Source organism: Chroicocephalus ridibundus, chromosome 7 (genome assembly GCF_963924245.1).
Source record: "Chroicocephalus ridibundus chromosome 7, bChrRid1.1, whole genome shotgun sequence".
NCBI classification, from domain to species: Eukaryota; Metazoa; Chordata; class Aves; order Charadriiformes; family Laridae; genus Chroicocephalus; species Chroicocephalus ridibundus.
The window spans coordinates 12,683,850-12,702,534 of record NC_086290.1 but is presented as its reverse complement, the minus strand read 5'-3'; the positions used below and the strand labels follow the sequence as shown (position 1 = coordinate 12,702,534).

At 42.0% G+C, this 18,685-nt stretch overlaps 1 protein-coding gene across 1 annotated transcript in view; it reads left to right on the top strand.

Annotated features, from left to right (window-relative positions):
- The window catches only part of PDIA5 (protein disulfide isomerase family A member 5), a 103,129-nt gene that overhangs the window by 36,456 nt on the left and 47,988 nt on the right, over positions 1–18,685 (top strand). The window contains exons 7-11 of the mRNA XM_063341875.1: positions 1,041–1,101; positions 4,931–4,998; positions 9,824–9,915; positions 10,020–10,091; positions 14,529–14,665. Coding sequence (XP_063197945.1) covers positions 1,041–1,101; positions 4,931–4,998; positions 9,824–9,915; positions 10,020–10,091; positions 14,529–14,665 — 430 coding nt within the window. The remainder of the gene's footprint in view (positions 1–1,040; positions 1,102–4,930; positions 4,999–9,823; positions 9,916–10,019; positions 10,092–14,528; positions 14,666–18,685) is intronic.

Below are 18,685 nucleotides of genomic sequence, written 5' to 3'. Positions count from 1 at the left end.
CGTGGCAAGTATCAAAGTATTGTGGATGGTGTGGCAAAAGAGACCTGTTTGTCTTAAGGAAAGTGTAGCGGCTTGCAAGATGCAGTCACTGCAGGATGCAAGTAGGAGGTAAAATGCTGCTCTTAAAACTGCAGGTTTTCATTAAACCTTGGGTTCCCTCACGTGCCTGAGGGTGTCTCAGGAAGTCTGGAGCAGGAAGGAACAGAATCCAGATCTTGAGTGATTTAACCTGGTACAGTAACTGTCCTCTCAGTGTGAAGTGGGAAAGCAGCAAATACGATGAAACTACCTTAAGAAGGCCAGTGCCACCACAGAGCTACCCATTATTTTCTCTCCAATGTAATCAGCTTGGTCTTTTCTATTAGTTTTCTAGTCTATAGATTTTTAAAACTTTAATTGATTGGACTCTAGCTGGTGTTTCGTAAAGGGCCTCTTCAATTTTCTAGCTTTCATTTTTAATATTAGAAACAGTTATTTTGACATTCAGTTTTTGTAGGAAGATTAATATTTAATGTTCACCCTCTGTACTCTATTAGAAGCCTTCCAAGGGTTGCATTCAATTTCAAAACTTCATCTAGTTTCTGTGTCATGCTGGTACTGAAAAATCTATTCTTATGGCTTCTCATAGCTCTGACAAGGTTTCATAGTGTGGTAACTGCATTTGGTTTGTTTATTATCGAGTCTGACTTTCTGAATTAGAGTATGGCTTTTTGGGTGGGTCAGGGAAGAAAAAGTTTCCAGTCAGAGATTCTGCAGTGAGAATAAACCAAGCCATGCAACTTCCACGTCTCAACAGTGAAGTTATTGGTCTAGGGTATTTAGCAGATATTCGAGTCTATAATAAATTTTGCCATCTTTCAAGTTAAAATTGAGCAAGGAGAAGAAACTCAAGTCCTGTCTGTTAGGAAAGATGACTCCTCTTCCCTAAGATAAATGAGCCTATATTCTCTCAATATATACATTTTTAAATTTGTAACACAAGTAATAAGAAGTGTTCTTGGGTATAGGTCTGTTTTTATTTTCTTTGGTTCATTCGCTAGGAATTGAGACGGCTTCTGAAGAAGGAAGACAAACCCCTTCTGATGATGTTCTATGCCCCATGTAAGTAACCCAGCATGTCCTGTTACCTCTTTCTCGCTTCTCTACTGAGAGATGTCCGAGTAGAAGCCTCACCTGTGCTTCACTAATACTGTCTTGTCGCATCTTAATCATTCAGCTCCTTGTGTTGTTGTGCCTGTTTGTCCTCAGTTTTCCCCTAGCTGTCCATTGCTTGTATCCTAGTCTTGCCTCTTTCTCTTGTGGTGATGACCCTTGCTTGTTGTTCTTTTAAGTAGCTGCTTTCTGTAATTTCTTACCCAATGTCCTTTCTAGATTTGTGTTGTACAAGACAGGAACGCTGTACACTGAGTGCGTAAGTGTTAATACATCTGTCTAAGAGTGCCTAACTCTCTGGCCTGTACAGAGCTGTAAGTGCAAATGGGTATCGCACACGCTTTTTACTTTTGCAGTTTGGGACATAGCATAAGACAAGCTGGTTCAACACAAGCAAAAGATCTCTAGAGGAGACTGTGGAGTTGAAAAAAGCCAACATATTTGTTCTTCGTAACTGCAAGCAGAGGGAACAGTGTTCCTGCTCCCCACCACTGCATCTTTCCTACTCCATCCAGGAGGCAGCCTGGGTGTTCCTACCCACATGGGCAGGATTAACCTGAATACAAGTGGAACTTCAGGGCAGGGGGACAGCAAGGAAAGAGAAGAGCACATTGCAGTCATTCCATTTCTTTTGTGACCTTGACTTTATATTGCTGCAATCTTGTCATTGTGTTGGCCGCTCATTCCTTGATTTTGCAGACTTACAGCTGCTTTTTTTATGTTTCCTGGTGACTGGTATGTGAGGGGCTTTCCAGCTCTTCAAAACAAGCTGGTGTTGCACTGGAGTTGTTGTTTGGCTGGAAAGGAGGGGAGCCATGAGACAGAAATGAACGTGTGGCCTAAGCTAGAGAAGCCTCCCAGCACTGCCCTGATAGGAAAATTGATGTTAGGGACCACTAGCAATTTGTTCTCTGATTCTCTTCAAAACTGTATCCCATGGCAGCATTATCTGATATTTCTCGGTGTATGTTCTCTTGTAATTACTGCCTGAAACGCCATTCTGCCTTTTTAGTCTCATCTGAGTACTGCCAAGGTGGCCAGAATTGCCCAAGACTTAGTTTGATGCATCTCTAAGACAATGTTTTTTCCTTTATTAAAATTAGTTGCAGCTCCATGCCTTCAGATTCTGCAGCAGGATGGTCCTACGTAGCCTGGCACGGTGCATGGTCGCTCCCAGTCGCTGCTGCCTTAGCATCAGCAGGAGACGATATGCCTGCTGTGCCTGTAAATCACCCCTTCAGGGAGAGTTCAGCTGCAGAGTGCTTTCACAGTTTACCTGTATCATGAGTGATTGTTTTCCGCAACTGAGTCTCTTCCTGAAATGTGCCTTATCTAACCCTTCGTTCTCTTTGAACAATTCCCCCAGAAACCCTCCTCCTTCCAGTTTCTCTTCTTTTGAAGTGGCAAAACACCTGCTAGTCTTCAGTGCTGTAATACTTTTGCTGCTTTCTAAACTGCTGTGAAGGAAGCCTACTTGTAAGTTTTTTTTTTCTCCCCTCTGATTTCACAGTTCTTAACTCCCTCATCTTTTATTTAACACACGAGACCTTCAGACTTGGTTCTTGTCCAATTTTTCTTTTCTTACTCCTGTTACTGAAGACAGAATACATCCTGCAGTTGCATTAAGATACTGGCTTTGGGCAGCTGAAGTTACTGGTTACATACAGGTGTTACCTTTCATAACTGGGAGCGGCAAATCAAGGCTGGTCACTAAAGGAAATTCTGCTTTTCTTTACTTGTAAGGGGTGAGTCAGGGAGGTCTTTGGCACGAGAGGACATCAGAGACTTTGTCTGGGGAGCTATAGCGAAGACAGCTGCATTATTTCTCTGCTTTGTTGGAAGCAGGGGCTTTAGATTCATTGTGGCAGGTTCATAGGAAATGGGCTCTTTCATTACGTACCAGTGCAGAGGGAGATGAAAGCCACTGCAAACTTAAATGTAGTTTCTTTAATATTTCAGGAATGCTTGGTCTGGGTAAAATGACTCGGAGCAATGGCATGCTTTCCTTAGAAGATATTACCTGTCATTCAGAGACCATTCACTGTACTTTCGGACCTATATTATAAAGTCAGACAACACTAAACATGAAAAATTAGGTATACTTATAGGCATTTAGGTTTATTTGTAGTTAACTGTCAAAGAAGACTCCTGCAGGAGATGGCCTGGATTTGGCAACAAAAAGGAGCTGTTTAAAGCCCTGTTTTCAATTATGTTATAAAAATGGAGTGTTTATTAGTGGAAAAACTAATGTGTGTTTATTAAGCCCCTCCTTTTGAGTTAAAATACAAGTAAAAAGAGCAGAAGAAAATGACTTTTTTGAGGTTACCCTTTTATGCCTGTATAGGGATATATGTGGCTTGACAGCATCCTGAACAGTATAACCCAGAAACACGTAGGCAGGAGAGATTGTACTGAAGTGGGTTTGGGAGCAGTGGCAGAGCTGGGAAGGCAAAGACTATAGGGGTGATGGCTGGGTGGAGGAGGCTGGTACGTGCCTGTGCCCCAGAAGGGCGTCCAGGGAGTGGCATGGGGTTGGAGAGAGATAGATCAATAACTGGGGAAGTTTGGGGCCTGAGGCTGCTGAAGAGAGAAGAAACAGAAGATCCAGAAGATGGTGTTAACAACTTGCATCTTTTGATGTCTGTCCGGTGGTTTGGAGGAAGCCGCAAGATCTCAGGGGGGCTCAAATGAGTGGTCTGCACCCACCAAGAAATCGTCATTTTGACCAGCCCTAATTTAACAACCTCACTGGCAATTTGAGCAGAGAGATCAAAGGTGGAAAGACCACAGAAACAAGAGCTCTCTTTCCTCTGATTAAAAGATGTTCCTCCGAGGCATGCTGATGTGATCCGAAACCAGTGGCTGCAAAATCTGTTCCTCCTTTCTGGAAGATATTTTCAAAACTGTGGTCTCTTCACCAGAATAAAAATGTTGACTACTATCCCATGGTGGACCCAAGAGTTTCCACAAAGAGTGTCTGAAGTGCTTGGCCGCAGCTTCCTTTCTTTCATGCTGCCTCTTCCTCCTGCCCCTTCCCATGTGCAGGCACGTATTTTACTTGGCAAGGATGAAACCTGCTGCTTACAAGGTGATTTAGTGCTAATCTGCTTAGCACTCCAGAGCGTCATCAAACAGCTCTTAGCACACTCCAGCTATACATTGGTAGTCTTCCTCACTTGCTGTTTGTATTTTTCTCTGCACATAAAGTTATTGTATCCTTCAAGGGCTGTTGCTTCTTCTGAGTTATGTCTTCCCAATTAACAGAGCACTGTTTAACTTTTGATGTCTGTTTAATGTGTTTAGGAAATATCTCTCAAATGAATTTCAAAGACTTGTTAAGCTGGGATGAATCTGAAGTACATCCCAACCCCCCACACCCCCCTTAAAGACCAGAAACGCACAAAGCTTTTTGTTTGAGTTCACAAGTGTGACATCTTCCATTGACTTTTGAAATGTGAGGTTCATCTTAAGTTCCCCTCTGGTCTCAGCTCAGAGCCTGAGGAATACAAGATGGTGTTACACTTTACAAAACTGGGATGAGAAATGAGTATGAAAATGAATAGATTGAAAAACATGCAAAACCAGCTGCATGTAACAAGAAGTAACATGCTTAGAAACTAGTAATCTAATAATTATTCCATGAAATAGACAAGGAATTTTGGTTTAAAATTTATTGTATAAAAAAAAATGCAGTTTCATATGCTTTGGAACATAGATCCTGTAGAACAATCTGAATAGAATTGTTGGCATATTACTTAGACAATTTCTTTTTTATCAGGGTGTGGAGTTTGTAAGAGAATGATGCCATCTTACCAGCAGGCAGCCACAGAACTGAAGGGTAAATATGTAAGTAAGAAGATAAGATTTATATAAAACTTAAAAAATTATTTTAACGCTTTTTTTTTTTAGTATTTAAAACCACAAATAGTTATCAAACTGGGGAATTTTTTAAGCAAGTTGAAACAAAACAAAAATGAATGATTTGGTTCCAGATCCCTTCAGGATTCTCTCTTGCTTTTTATTCTTTTTAAAACTTTGGAGAATGAGATGTTAACTCATTTACCCTTTAGCTCCAGTGTAGTTCTTGACATAGAAAAACAGGCTCTGATACTGTGTAGTTTCATGTTTAGCTTATAATTTGTGAGTCTGTAGTCCTGTTGAGCTCATGTTGGTAACGATAAATAAAGAAATGTTTGCTGTAATGCATTTGATAAGATTTTTGGCCTGATGCTTTACTGAGGGATCAAGGATGGATGCCCTTTTAGTGACAATTAACCCACTTTTTTAGTGGAGAATCACAGTGTAATGGGAGGGGGATTTCACTATGTTAGCTACTGATCATCCTACCTAGCTGTTAAGCATAAGCATTAATAAGATCTTATGGTTATAGCTCTGTCAACAAAGTTAGCATTCATACCAGATGGAGATGAAAATAAGTTTTGACCATAACAAAATCCATCAACAGCAGTCACCATAATTTAGTTACCTGTTTGTACTAATAAGGTGTATTGATCTCTCTAAGCAAGTCAAAGGCACTCCTCTAGTCAAGGTTTTATAATGTGCTTAATGTATAATTTATATGATACCAATAATACATGAGTATTTTTTCATGGCTTTAGCTGGATTTGGTCTGATCCTACCTGTTGGATCATTCACTGTCAAGTTTACAGGTTTCCTCAGGAGAGGTGGCATATGATTAGGAGAAAAGATCATAAAGTGATTTAGGTTGGAAAAGACCTTTAAGATGATCGAGTCCAACCATAAACCTAACACTGACAAGTCCACCACTAAACCAAGTGCTACATGTACATGTCTTTTAAATGCCTCCAAGGATGGTGATTCAACCACTTCCCCGGGCAGTCTGTTCCAGTGCTTGATAACCCTTTGGGTGAAGAAATTTTTCCTAATACCCAATCCAAACCTCCCCTGGCACAATTTGAGGAGGTGAAGCACTGCGGTTCTGGCATTGCTGGGGCGGCTCTGGCCGGTGCTGCTCACAAGCATTGAGTGCTGTCAGACTCCCCCACGTTCTCCCAACAAGTTGTTTTTCAGAAGTGTTTTCTCTAAATCCTTGTTTGCTTAGGGCTGAAATGAGTGGGAGTTGTTCAGATTTATTTAGGACATGGTACAACCCTTGAAGATATTTTCAAGTGGGTTTTCATCCAGCCAGGCAGCACTCTAATGCCATCTCCCCTCGGTGGAGTGTGTGCTGCGGTCTTTGGGAAGGCAGTCCTGTCGTTCACAGCGGGTAGATCGCGAGGCATAGGGTGGGCAGGAATTAGGAATGTAAAGAATCACCTACAGAGATCATGCCAGAGAGGAGGCATGCTGCAGAGCGCTGTCTTCTCCTGCAGTTATCCCTTCCTTGTCCATGCCCAGCTCGTTTTATTAAATTCAGACCGGAGAATTTAAACTCTAAATCTATTCTAGTTTGATTATTTCCTTCCTCACTTGGAAATGGTTTCTGTAGATCTGGGCTAATCCTGCACAGCTGAGTGTCAGGGCTGTGGCACAGCACTGAGGCTGGCAGTGCCTGTGCTTGATGCAGCTCGGCTCAGGGTTGGGTTTTGCACTTGAGTGTTTTTAGTGCAGGATTAGTTCAGAGGAAAGTCCGGTTGTGCCACTGCTACCCGTGTCTTTCACAAAAACCGGTCCGTTCATCTAAATTTGACCTAATTAGCTTCCTGAGTGGGATGTGTACACAGTTTGCTGCCCCTAAAATTAACTGCGCTGTACCCATAATAAATTATCCATGGGATACCTTTAGAGCGATGTTGACCTCCAGATCAGACTTTGCTGGAAAGTTTATGATTGGTTTGGATGAGGTGAAGTTTTGGCCTTTTAATCTGACCTGTCATTAGCTGCCAGGATATGCCAGGCTCAAAAGTGATTATTGCTATTATATAGCAGGAAAATGAAGTACAGTATTGGCTATTTAATAGGTCATATTAATGAAAAGGTGACCTGTACCTGTCACTGGTTGCTGTGTTCTCTTGGGACTGGTTGCTTCTTGTCCCAGAACTGTTACTGAGAAGAAGGCAGGGTGGCATTTTCAGTGTTACATTGGGTTTAGATCTTGCAATTCCACTCCACCCAGGGCAGAAGGGAAAAAGGGGCTCCAAATCAGAAGTTGGCTTATTTTGTCCTTAGCACGAGAGATTCCCATGGTTTGTGGGTAAGGTGAGCTCAGGCGGGTGACTGTCACCAATACACTATGGCCCCGGTGCAGGGAGGAACTGGTGGTCAGCAAAGCACTTCAGCATCTCCTTAATGCCCACGGACTTCATGAGTGTGCCGGTGTTATACTCAGTAAAGACTGGCTTGAGTGTATGCTTTGAGTGCTTTTTTCCTTTAATGCTTGTCTTTTTTTTTTTTTTTGGTAAAAACATGAAAATTGAGACGCATAAAGTTCCTACACTTATTTCAGATACCAGACAGAGGAAGCCTTTGTTTAATCTGTTCATTAAACTTGGCTCTAGGAAGGTTTCAAGTAGTGGTGAGAGGTACCAGTTTTGGAGCAATCCCATCAAGAAAACTATGAGTCAAGGTCAGAGGGGTGTGTCACAGTAGAACAGGAATGGTCAGAAGCCCAGAAGACATGGCCAGCTAGGAAATGCTCAGAGTTGCTTTAGGTTATAGGTAGCTTGGTGGAGAGCAGAGAAGTGTTGAAATATGTCAAATTGCAGAGGTGAAAGGAATAAACTAATCTTCGCGTCTGCTGTGGCTGCTACAAGAGGTAATGGACTTAAATTGAAGTTAGGGTCATTCAGTCATTTACTAAAAGCAAATTAGCTAAACATCTGGCAGGAGCAGCTTAGGTATAGAGGGAGGATCCTAACTTTGGGTAGTAGGTGTGTTTTGATGGTCCCTGACAGCCTGACGTTACATAATTCTGTGATTATAGGCCAGCTAAAGCCGTTAACTTTTGTCATTAAAATTGAATCCCATTGTAATAGGCTTTTTGCTAAGTATGCTTCGTATGATGTATGAACATCAGAATGAATCCAAGTTATTGACTTGTGTCAGTCACTGCAGGGTGAGTGGGCGCAGTGAAATATGGCAGAGTATCTGAAATGGCTGGGAATGTCCATTTAAAACCTAGTAAATCCTCTGAAGGTTCACGGCGATCACGAAATCTGTTAGACTGATGGTTTATGAGGCAATTAGTTGACAAACCTGGTTCTCACTTTATAAAGCAGCCACTGTCTGTTGCATTTACCTACCCTCAAGTGGTGACACAGAGGATGAGGGAAGGGGAGAATTGGGTCTAGATGATCTCATGTGAATTAAGTCAATCTGGTTGTTGGAACTACAAGGAAAATTCAAAGATACTTGGCCAGCCAGTATAAACCCTATTGCTGTACTCTTCTCAGTTATCTTTCCTTTGTCCTTTCTCAGGATAGGGGAGACAAAACAAACTATCTTTTTGTGACTTTCCAGCACATTCTTGGAAAGGAAAAGGTTGACCTTCAAATGAGGATTTTCTGCTTTTAGATTTATTTCATGCTGGCTCTGAGCACATTTGGTTGGTTTGTGCAGTTTGCTGCAGTCAGGAACTCGGCATTAAATTCTGATGTGGTGTTTCAGCTAGAAGGAGAAAATCCTGGTTTTTGGAGGGGGAGGGAGGAGGGGTTTGGATTAAGATCCTTCTGCTAAAATGACTTAAGCCATCAATGCCATTAAACTAAGCTAATCATGAAGTGGTATCTCAGCAACTCCCTGGTTGAAGGTTTGACAGCCTCTGCGTGAATCCCACACCCACAGAAACTCAGAATCGGTCCCATGTTCAAATTCTCAAGTCAGAAATTTTTGGAAGACAGTTGGACGGGGCGCAGGATAAGTCGCAGGTGTGACTTCAGGCGAGCCTGAAGCTCAGGATGAAGGGCTCTTGAGGTGGAGGGTGGGTTAGGACAGAGGTAAGGAAAGAGGAGAAGCTTTTTGTTTCACATGTTAGCTTGAAAAGCTACTATGCTTTTGTGCCCCTCTTGTGATATCTGTAGGACAAGGTTAATTCTTAACTCTCATTATACCCTACCGGTCAGCTCAGTTAACATATTTAAAGCATATAAATGCTCTATGGTATTTCCTGGGCTCATGGAAATAAATATGGCACGTTTTACTTTCACATCAAAGTAATGCTGATTTCCTCTTGCCATTCAGTAAGTGCATTTTTGAAATGGGATAATGCCAGTGCTTGGTTGGTTCTGGACAGTAGCTGAGACTGTAAATTCATTGCTGTAGTGGAAACCAGAGAGATGAGAGTGGAAATTCTTGCGTCCTAGCTAATGCTTGGATGCAAACTAAGGTATGTACTCAGGCTTGTAGATTAAAATCCAAACACACAGAGGAGCACAAGTAGTGTGACTGAGAGAATTCCCTTTAGATATTTCTGTTAGTGGGTGAATAAAAAGAAACAGAGACACTTCCAGAGCAAGGAGGAGGTGACAAGTTGATTGGCGTTTGCTTTCTGTGGACTGGACTGAAATATTGCTCTGTCCCCCCTTGCACAAAATGAGAAAAACTTCACTGCCTTTTACAGAGATCTCCTTGCTTTACAGCAAGAAATCAGAATCTGCACAGAACTTAGTTGTTTTTACTTAAGTCTTTAAAAAAAGTAGTAATGTTCCTGCTGTATTGTAAGAATCAATATGATTATGCTCTGTTTTTTCAGGTTCTTGCGGGGATGAATGTTTACGCTGCTGAATTTGAAAGGATAAAGGAAGAATACAATGTCCGGGGATATCCTACAATCTGCTATTTTGAGTCAGTTATGTTTTGCTACTAGTTTAGAAATCATACACTCAACTATAATTGCATGTTCTTATCTTCCAGGGCAAGAACTAAACGTTGTTTTGTTGCTTTAACAGGAAAGGAAAGTTCCTGTTCCACTTTGAGAACTACGGTGCTACCGCAGCAGATATAGCAGAGTGGCTGAAAAAGTAAGGCATTGAACTTCATACACTCCACCTTTTATGTACTCTTCATTATTTACAGAATGTAATGATTTAGGAACAGCCATCTCTCCCTCATTCCCTCTGCTCAGAAGAGCAAATAAAACTACCCCACTGAGACTGGATAAACTAGTACAGAGAGATTGCCTAATGTTTGGTTTTTAGCATGCATGCCTTGCATTTTACAATTGCATTTTGTCTGTTATAGGAGACCATCTGTGGACCAAAATAAACGCAGATACACAGATCTCAGCTTCCTTAAAAATGCCAACTTAACATTTCCAGTGGTCTTGGGTGCCTGAAAAATGTGTATGCCAAGTCTGCAGTACTCATTGGTTCTTCAACCTTTAGCTGTAGCCTTTAGAGGGTCTCGCAGAGACAACCCGGAGATCAAGGCACCCCAGATTGCTAGTTGTTTTTACAAAGTCTGTGTTTCCTGTCATGTCATGAAGTGGCGTTGAAAGCATCTTGTTCTACCTAAAAAGAGCTATTTGCAGTCATAAATATTTTGGGAGCTGAATGAGCCTATGGGACTAGCCGTTGAGAGAGAGACAGAAGAGTGTGTGAGTGTGTGCATAGTTGCTCTTCAGCTGGTGCAAATTGGCATGTTGCCAGCGAAGCTGATAGAGCAGCTGGAGAGAGCTGGTGATGGAGAAATACCAGTTAGCCCTCGGCCCTTGGGCATTATGTCATCTTTGTAACCCTCCCTTGTTTGCTGCAGCCACAGGTATAATCTTGAAATGAAGCTAATAAAGGAAATGAACGCATGGGAAAGAATAGAAAGTTGCAAACTGCTGTGATAATATGGCTTATCATAACTGTCCTGCTGTACCAGCGGGGCTGTGCTGGGGACACAGGTATGGTTGCAGGCAGCCCAGGGTCTTCAGCAGTGGTAGGCTAGGTGCTTCAGCATTGGGAACCCACAAATGAAGTGACAGCAGCGTTCCTGTTAGCATCAGGAGGTATAAATACTGCAGGCAAGTACGGCACAGTGGATCCAAGAGCAGGAATTTAGCCGTACTCTTTAAGCCTCATTTAGTCCATTAAGCCTTCAGGTATGAATAATCAAGATGGCAACTGCAGCAATGCTGAGGAGACGATCAGCAAGGATATGACTCCATCACCTGCACTTTATTATGCTTTTCAGTTTTGCAAGGATGTGGTTATCTCTTGGCTACCACATGTGAAACATTAGATGTTTGGGGTGGGTTTTTTCCCTTGTCTGCCCACATAATATCCAGATAATCCCTGTAATATGCAGGGCCTTTATATCAGTGCTGTGACAGCAAGTGAACACAGCTACTGGAGGCAAAACAGAACAGCTGCAAGCTCTTTCCAATGATAATCTCTGCTAACAAGCCACTGTGGGCTTTGGCTGATATTTCAGCAGTCCAGAGCTAAAGACAGCTGTTCGGCCTCACTTAGTGTTAGTGCATGCTTATTAGTTTCCCCAAAGATGATCTGAGCAGTAGCCTTCTTGCCCCTGTTTTCTATGATAAGTACAACTTTTAAGGAAACTACATTGAGAAATTATACATACTTGAATTTTGCCAGTAATGGATGTTGCAATTAAACCGATATACGAGGTAAATCTGTTACATGAATAATATTATATTACTCTGAGGAATCTGCAGTACTAGTAGTCAAATGGTATGGCGAGGGCTTTTTAGGAAAGCCAAATAGTGTAATTAGGTAGCTGCAGGGTGTATAGGGTATATTTCAGAATAGTATAATATTAAAATCACGTCAGGAAGTCACTCTGATGCAAGACATTGCAGAGCAGTGGCACAGCAGTGCCAGAGTGTACGTGGCAGCCCATGTTGAGGAAAGCCAATGTGTTTTTATACTGTGCACGTGTGTGCTGTCATTGCAGATTCTCAAAAGAGAATCCAGCAGATATTGAGCCGCATGAAATGACCTATTTTTTTGTGGACACTAGGTACGCACAGCAGAAGAGGAACTGTTTTCCCTCTCCTCCTTCTCTGCTTTTTCCCTTTAAATGTTTTTAGCACTGGTAAAGTGCTGAAAGTGGTTATCTACGCTAATGTTTTGAGGAGGGCATGATATAACTTCATGAAGGTTAGAATTATTTAAATTATTGAAAGAATGTTTTCCATGTTCTTTCCTCTCAGAACAAGAGCTGCTAGTTTGGAGGGCTCCAACACCTTTTCTTTTACTTCTTATCGAAGATGCTTCTTTCTTATGCTGAAGTGTGCTAATGCATCAGTCTTACAGATACTTAACCTCTCTTATCTCCCTAATAGGCACTGGCTACTATCTTATGGAGTTTCAGATGTTTTTATGAGTTGATAGAGAGAAACCATCATACAGCCTTACTGCAACATGCAGCATTATTAATGCAGAGATGCTATCTTGTACATACCACAATTCCTTTTTTTTAATCTGATACGCTGCTTATCAGCTTGGATGGTAGGCAAGCCAGACAGCTTCTTGCTGTCTTCAATAGCTGCTTACTTTGTCTTGCTGTTTTTATGGACTTCTCTCGGGCCCTTCCATAACACCATCTACGCAGTTAAATCAAGAACATGTTCTTAATTGAATTAGCTCTTGATAACTCTTCCAGGCTTCTGTCATCCTATTTTTGGTCTTCAGGCATTGGATATGCCTCGTCTCAGTTTTAAATGACACTTTAGAATTTGCTTGTTGCTTCCTCTAGGCCTTGAGGTGCTTCTTACCAACTCCTGTGTAGGCTTATTAGCATACACAGCATTTTTAATTGGGCCATTTGAATAAACATCCTGTGCCTTGCTTTACTAATTCCTTACTGAAATAGGTCATGCCAGGCCCCGCTAAACACAGCATTCTCCCAGTGCTTTGTAGCCACTGTGTCCATGTTCATCGTGCTCTGCCTACTCAACCCAACTCCCCTTCCAAATTCCTAAACGTCATGGTATTTTCTGGAAAGCCTTCACTCTGTCAGGATACCTGCAGATTATTGCTCCCTTACAGGTTTAGCAACAAGCAAACTGATTATCTGCTAAGCTTTTAGAGAGTAAACTTTTGTGGATGGGGACCTGCCTCTCTTTCTTTCTCAGCTGCTTGGCTGAGTGCAGCTCCCATCTTTGCTTTGATGTTTGTTTCTTGGTTTGTTTATCATATAAGCAGCAGCAGCAGAGGTGTGCATCGCAGTTTTGCATGGGTTGCTTAATATTCTTGGATCATACCCATTGCTTACATCAACAGAATTTGCTATCTGAATCTGTGTATCTCCACTGCTTTTTTTTTTTATCAAACTAGGCTTTCAGCCTAAAAATGAGCAAGGCAGGATAAATGAGTTATCATCCGTTTGCCATTCCTTGTTCCAGGCAGCTAACACAATGATACATTTTAATCAAAAATAGTAAATCTCTTTTCGCCAGCAATGGGGTCACATCCAGATCTGTATTTTGCCAAAAAATGTGGGGAATTTGGGGGGTATTTGGAACTCATTACTACAACTGGCAAGGATAAGATAGCTTCAAAGTCTGGCTCCAAATGTTCATATGTTTGGGTGTCCTTTATGTGAACACTGCTTTAATAAATAAAATGTCAATTAACATAGTTTAGTTCACATCTGCCAAATTCTCTTTTTAATGTAGGTTAATAAAAGCCAAGAACAATTGTCTGCCAGATGATGGGTACTGAACTGGTCCAGAGCAGCTTGGGTTCGGTTTCCAGATTTGCCACCATGTCTTTGAGCAGTCTCTCTGGCCCTCATCCATCGAAGATGGTTAAACTCATGTACAGTGATAGCAAAGTCAGTAGAACGTGTCATTTATCTTTTAGGTTAAGAATGCAGTTGAGTAGCTTTGCTGAATTAGGCCTACAAGCTTACTGCTGAGTGAGGACATAACGATGCTTCCCCAGGCCTCATGGGGTTGTTCAGGGTACAACCGTATATTCCGGGGGAAACAGTCTGTGTAGCGAGCTACTGGTCGCAACACCCCACCTCCTTCTTTCCCTGTCAGCCCTAATCATGCTGTCAGTGTTCAAGGTGACTGGTTAGATTGGCGCTTTCTGCTTGCTACTTTTTTCTTTCGTTTGCAATGGCTCCTGTGAACTACAAAGTGTGAATGCTGTGGGGAAAAGGAGCATCCTGCTGAGGAGGGTAAAAGAGTAACGGAAAATGCATCTGATTTCTATAATGTAATATCCAAGCAGCCTGGTTATCTCCTCTCTCAGTCTCCTTCCGTTGCTGGTCTGTGCTCTTGAGCTTCTTGTGGATTTTTTTTTTTTATTCCTCCTCCAGTTTTATCTGAGTTTCCGTGCTTATGAGTTCTGGGTGGGTACAATTGTGGAAGCTGTTCGGTAGGGTTAGTGTGTCGTACGGACATCTGCACAAAGTGGTTCCTTGCAGTCTGACTTGCCAAAATGACTGCTTAGCACCAGAGAGCTGGTTTTCAGCTGTGTCTGTTTGTCTTGTAGCCCACAGGCACCTCAGCCACAGGCTCCGGAGACTCCCTGGGCAGATGAAGAAAATGTAGTTTATCACCTGACTGATGAGGACTTCGACAAGTTTATAAAAGATCATTCTTCTGTGCTAGTGATGTTCCATGCACCATGTGAGTTTGTTGGGTTTTTTTTCTATTCTGCACCCTGAGCCAAATGTTTGCTAACAAAACCAGTGATAATTTTCCGTGAAGGTTTCACAGAGCCGTGAACTCAAAGTCCAGGCTTTTCTTGTTTGTGATGATTGTTAAATACACAAGGCATGAAATGTTTGTGAAGTTGATGACTTCAAGTTTAGGACAGAGATGTGCTGCTGGAAGAGACACTTTGTAGGCTGAGTCAAAACATAGCTGAAGAGTGTAATGATGCTTAAATAGTCTGAGACTCATAATTTTACAGCATGACTTCCCATTTTCAGCTTGTTTTGCGTGGTGCTTGCTTTCAAAGCAGAGCTCTGGTGGATTATGCAACTCGAGAATTGCGAGCTCCTGAGTTCTTGTTCATGGCTGCTGGTGTGTCATTTTGAGTATTTTCACTCCTCTGCTGCAGTTTGTTCTCTTGCAATGTGTGGGGGGGTGGTCATTGCGTATTGTGCTGAAGTAATGGTAAAACTTGATCTAAGTTCAGAAAGTCCCCAGGACTTTTGAGAACTAATACACTGCTGGTAGTGATGCCGCTTACTGTTTGAGAATGCATGAGGCTGACTTTTTTTTTTTTTTCACGACCTGAGGTTTTAGCTTGAGCAATAAAATGCAGTGGGGTTGCCCTCAGAAAGCTCTTCCAGCCACATCGTCCTCCTGTACGCTGTAGGGTAATAGTGTGTTAAACACTTTGTTCACTTATGATGTAAGTTATTTCAGCTCCATAGCTGGTTCTACCAATTCTTTGTGTCTGCGATGGAAGGTTCAGCCTCAAATCTGCTATGTTGGGTGATACACAGCCTCTGTCTCCTCTTGCTGCCGTGCTGGCAGTTGCACTTGAGTGAGGTGTTCATTTTGATGGGTATAGATTTGAAGGTTAGGGCTCTGGAGGAGGGCTGTGTGCTCACAGCTGAACAACGGAGGGTCTTGGCACGGAGGCTGAAGTCTTGCTTCCCTTTAAATCAGCAGGAGTTAGCTCCAAAATACCTTTTTTGAAGGTCTGCTCATAAGACTCATTTGAAAAGCGTACCATAATGAATTTCCTTTGCCTGATGAAATGACTAGGGATTTGATCCACTGAAGCGGGTGACTGGCTGCTGCTTTGTCACTGTGTTCACTGGGTTATTTGCACTAATGAAAGTGGGACCGGAGATTAATGCCCGGTCTAAAAACCAAAACACAAGTAGCAGAACTGATGAAGCCTGATTTGCTCAGGAGTTATCCTTCGTTACCCAAATCCTTCCTTCCCCAGATTTCCATGCACCCCAGCATGCAAGCGACGGCACAGGCTGCTGCTCCTCGGGAGCTGCATGCTCGCTGGTTTGGCTCAACAACAGCTGCCAAACAAAAATGTAACTGCTGAATTTCCCTCCTTTCCCTCTCTGTGCACAATGGCTTGGGATAAATGTCCTCTCTCTCCAGCCCCAGATCTCTGTATGTTTACAGAGATTTAGTCGTATTTAAAAGCATTTCTGTTTTCTGAGTTTGTAAATTTCTGAGTTTGTATGGTTGGACTCTATGATCTCAAAGGTCCTTTCCAACCATGAAGATTCTATGATTCTGTGAAATGGGAAAGGAGACCAGTCATGTATTTGTGAGGAGGAAGAGAGGGAAGAAATCGACAGTTTGGCCCTGCAAACCTTATTCCTTTAGGAAGTCTGATTAAAAATAGATGAATGCGCACAACTACAATCAAATTTTATAGTAAATTCAAGTTAGTTACAAATCTGAACAGGGCTCTGTTCATTTTTTAATTTTTTTTAATACTTTTTCAAACACAAATAATACAATTTTAGTGGTAACAATATTGCATGACCCATTTGGAGAGGAGGAGAACTTCTAGCTAGGTATGTTTTGTTCTAAGGGGCATTCTGTGCTAAGGTACAGCAGTACTTTGGCAAATGCTGTTTTGAAAGTAAACCAAATGCCTGAATCAGGCTGTTGCAATCTCCTGATAACACATTCCAGTTGCTCAGGATTGGGATAAAGAATGTTCCAAACCAGAACAACTCCATTTTAAATGCAACTTGAGTATTTGGGGCATTTTATTTACAGTCAGGTGGTAGTGGTATGCCTACATGCAGAATCCAGCTTGTACACGCGTAAAGGATCTGTGCTAGTGAGAATCCTCTCTGGGCATCCTCAGCAGAGAAGGTAAGGTTTGCAAACTAATTAATGACACACAACTATCATAAACAGTTATCTCCATGATTAAAAGATCTTCTCCTAGCACTTCTAAAATGTGCTAATGGAGTCACCTTATGAATATTAGGAAATAAATTACTCCAGTAGAAGAAGCGGTAAAAATGGAGAACATCTTATTTGTTTTAATCTTGGTAGCTTAGGATGAGAAAGTTTCTTCTACAAATTATGTATTAATAAAAAAAATTGTTAAAACAGATATACAAAATAGGCCCAGAACTCAGGATATACTTCTGTGTAACTAAGAATAAGCAAGAGGATTTCAACACTGGCCTGGAATTAGCAAGTACTTAAGCCCCTGTGTCACCATGCAGCATACATGTGACTTGGTGTTTTTCTAGCACACTATCAATCTTGTGTTCATGAGACGCTTTTTTACTAGAGAGAGAATCATTTCAGTGATACTTTAATTACATAGTCAGATGGCCAGCGCATTAACAGAGCGTAATATTAAAAGATGTGTGGGGAATTGGAAGCTTGTTACTCTCTCCCCGCTCCTCCAAGTGCTGAAGATACAGCTGAACCAAACGCATCCCTGCTACCTACCTGTGAACTGCAGAATTAGGCGCTGTGATGAACGTGGCCAATTGGGTCTCCATGCCTGTGACTACTAATGATCATCCCTGAGGATCACACTATAATTACTTACAATCAGTTGAACTTACTAGCCCAATTAAAGGCGTCACAGCATTTTGGGTTAAGTGCAGCCTAGCATAAGTAAGTTCAACTGGAGCAGCTATGTGTGATTTAGACACACCAGGAAGGTCTGCAGCGTGCAACTTGCACCTCTTGCTATCAAATACCTTTTACCTTTTCCGGAATAATTTAGCACAAGCGCTGAACAGAAGATGTGCTGTTTCGAGTCCTTACTGCTGGCCCTGAGAAACATGGGTGAGCGTGGGTGGGCAGGATAAGTCCATCCTGCTTTCGTTTTGCAGGTCGCTAGGGACACAAAGCAGGATTTTTAACCTTCTGAAACTCCTTTGTGAAGCCCTTAAGAGGATGTTCAATAAATCTGAATATGTAGCATAGGTAAGCAGCGACCCAAACAGCCAGGAGTCTGAAGGCACTCTCCCTCCCCAGCCCTCTGCGAAGGGTGTGCAGCATTGTGTTCCTTATTCAGGCATTTTGCTGAAATTTTGTAATTGCTGGTGGTGAGCGTAGTGTTATCCTGGATATAGTCAGACTGGAGTCTTGCAGTGAAAAAACACCTGAAGTGTTTTTTCTATGTGTTGCTGTTGTACCCAGGAACTTTAGTTGTGAACTGAGATCTGCTGCACTATACAAAAGAACAAATAAATGGCCCTTTCACCCAAAGGATTTGGAGTTTTTGCTTGGGTTGATCATATTTGCTAACACAAGATAGCACAGTTATGTTAGTGAGCCTATTTCCAAGTCTGTAACAGAAGAGGTATTACACCAACCAAGCAGTTTCTGTACCACAACATAAAGGCACCTATGCAGTTTATGGTAGTCTTGTGTTAGCAATGAGAATATAGACTCCATGTCTGTATTTGCTGCTTGATATCTAAGCCTGCAGCTGATCAACATACTTAGGTGCCTAAGATGACAGCTGGGTTCTGAATGTTTGTAAATTTGAGTTATACTGCCGGTCAAGTGTTGTTAAATGCTTTAGTGGCATAGGGACTTGCTAGAACTTAAAGTGCTCCTGAATTGCTTGGGTACAAGAAAGGCCCTGTTTCTGTTTTCATTTGTCCCCGTCAGACAAGGTGTCAAAGGCAATTTTAAAAATAATTCTGCCCAAAATATTAGCCAAATTAGTGAGGCTTG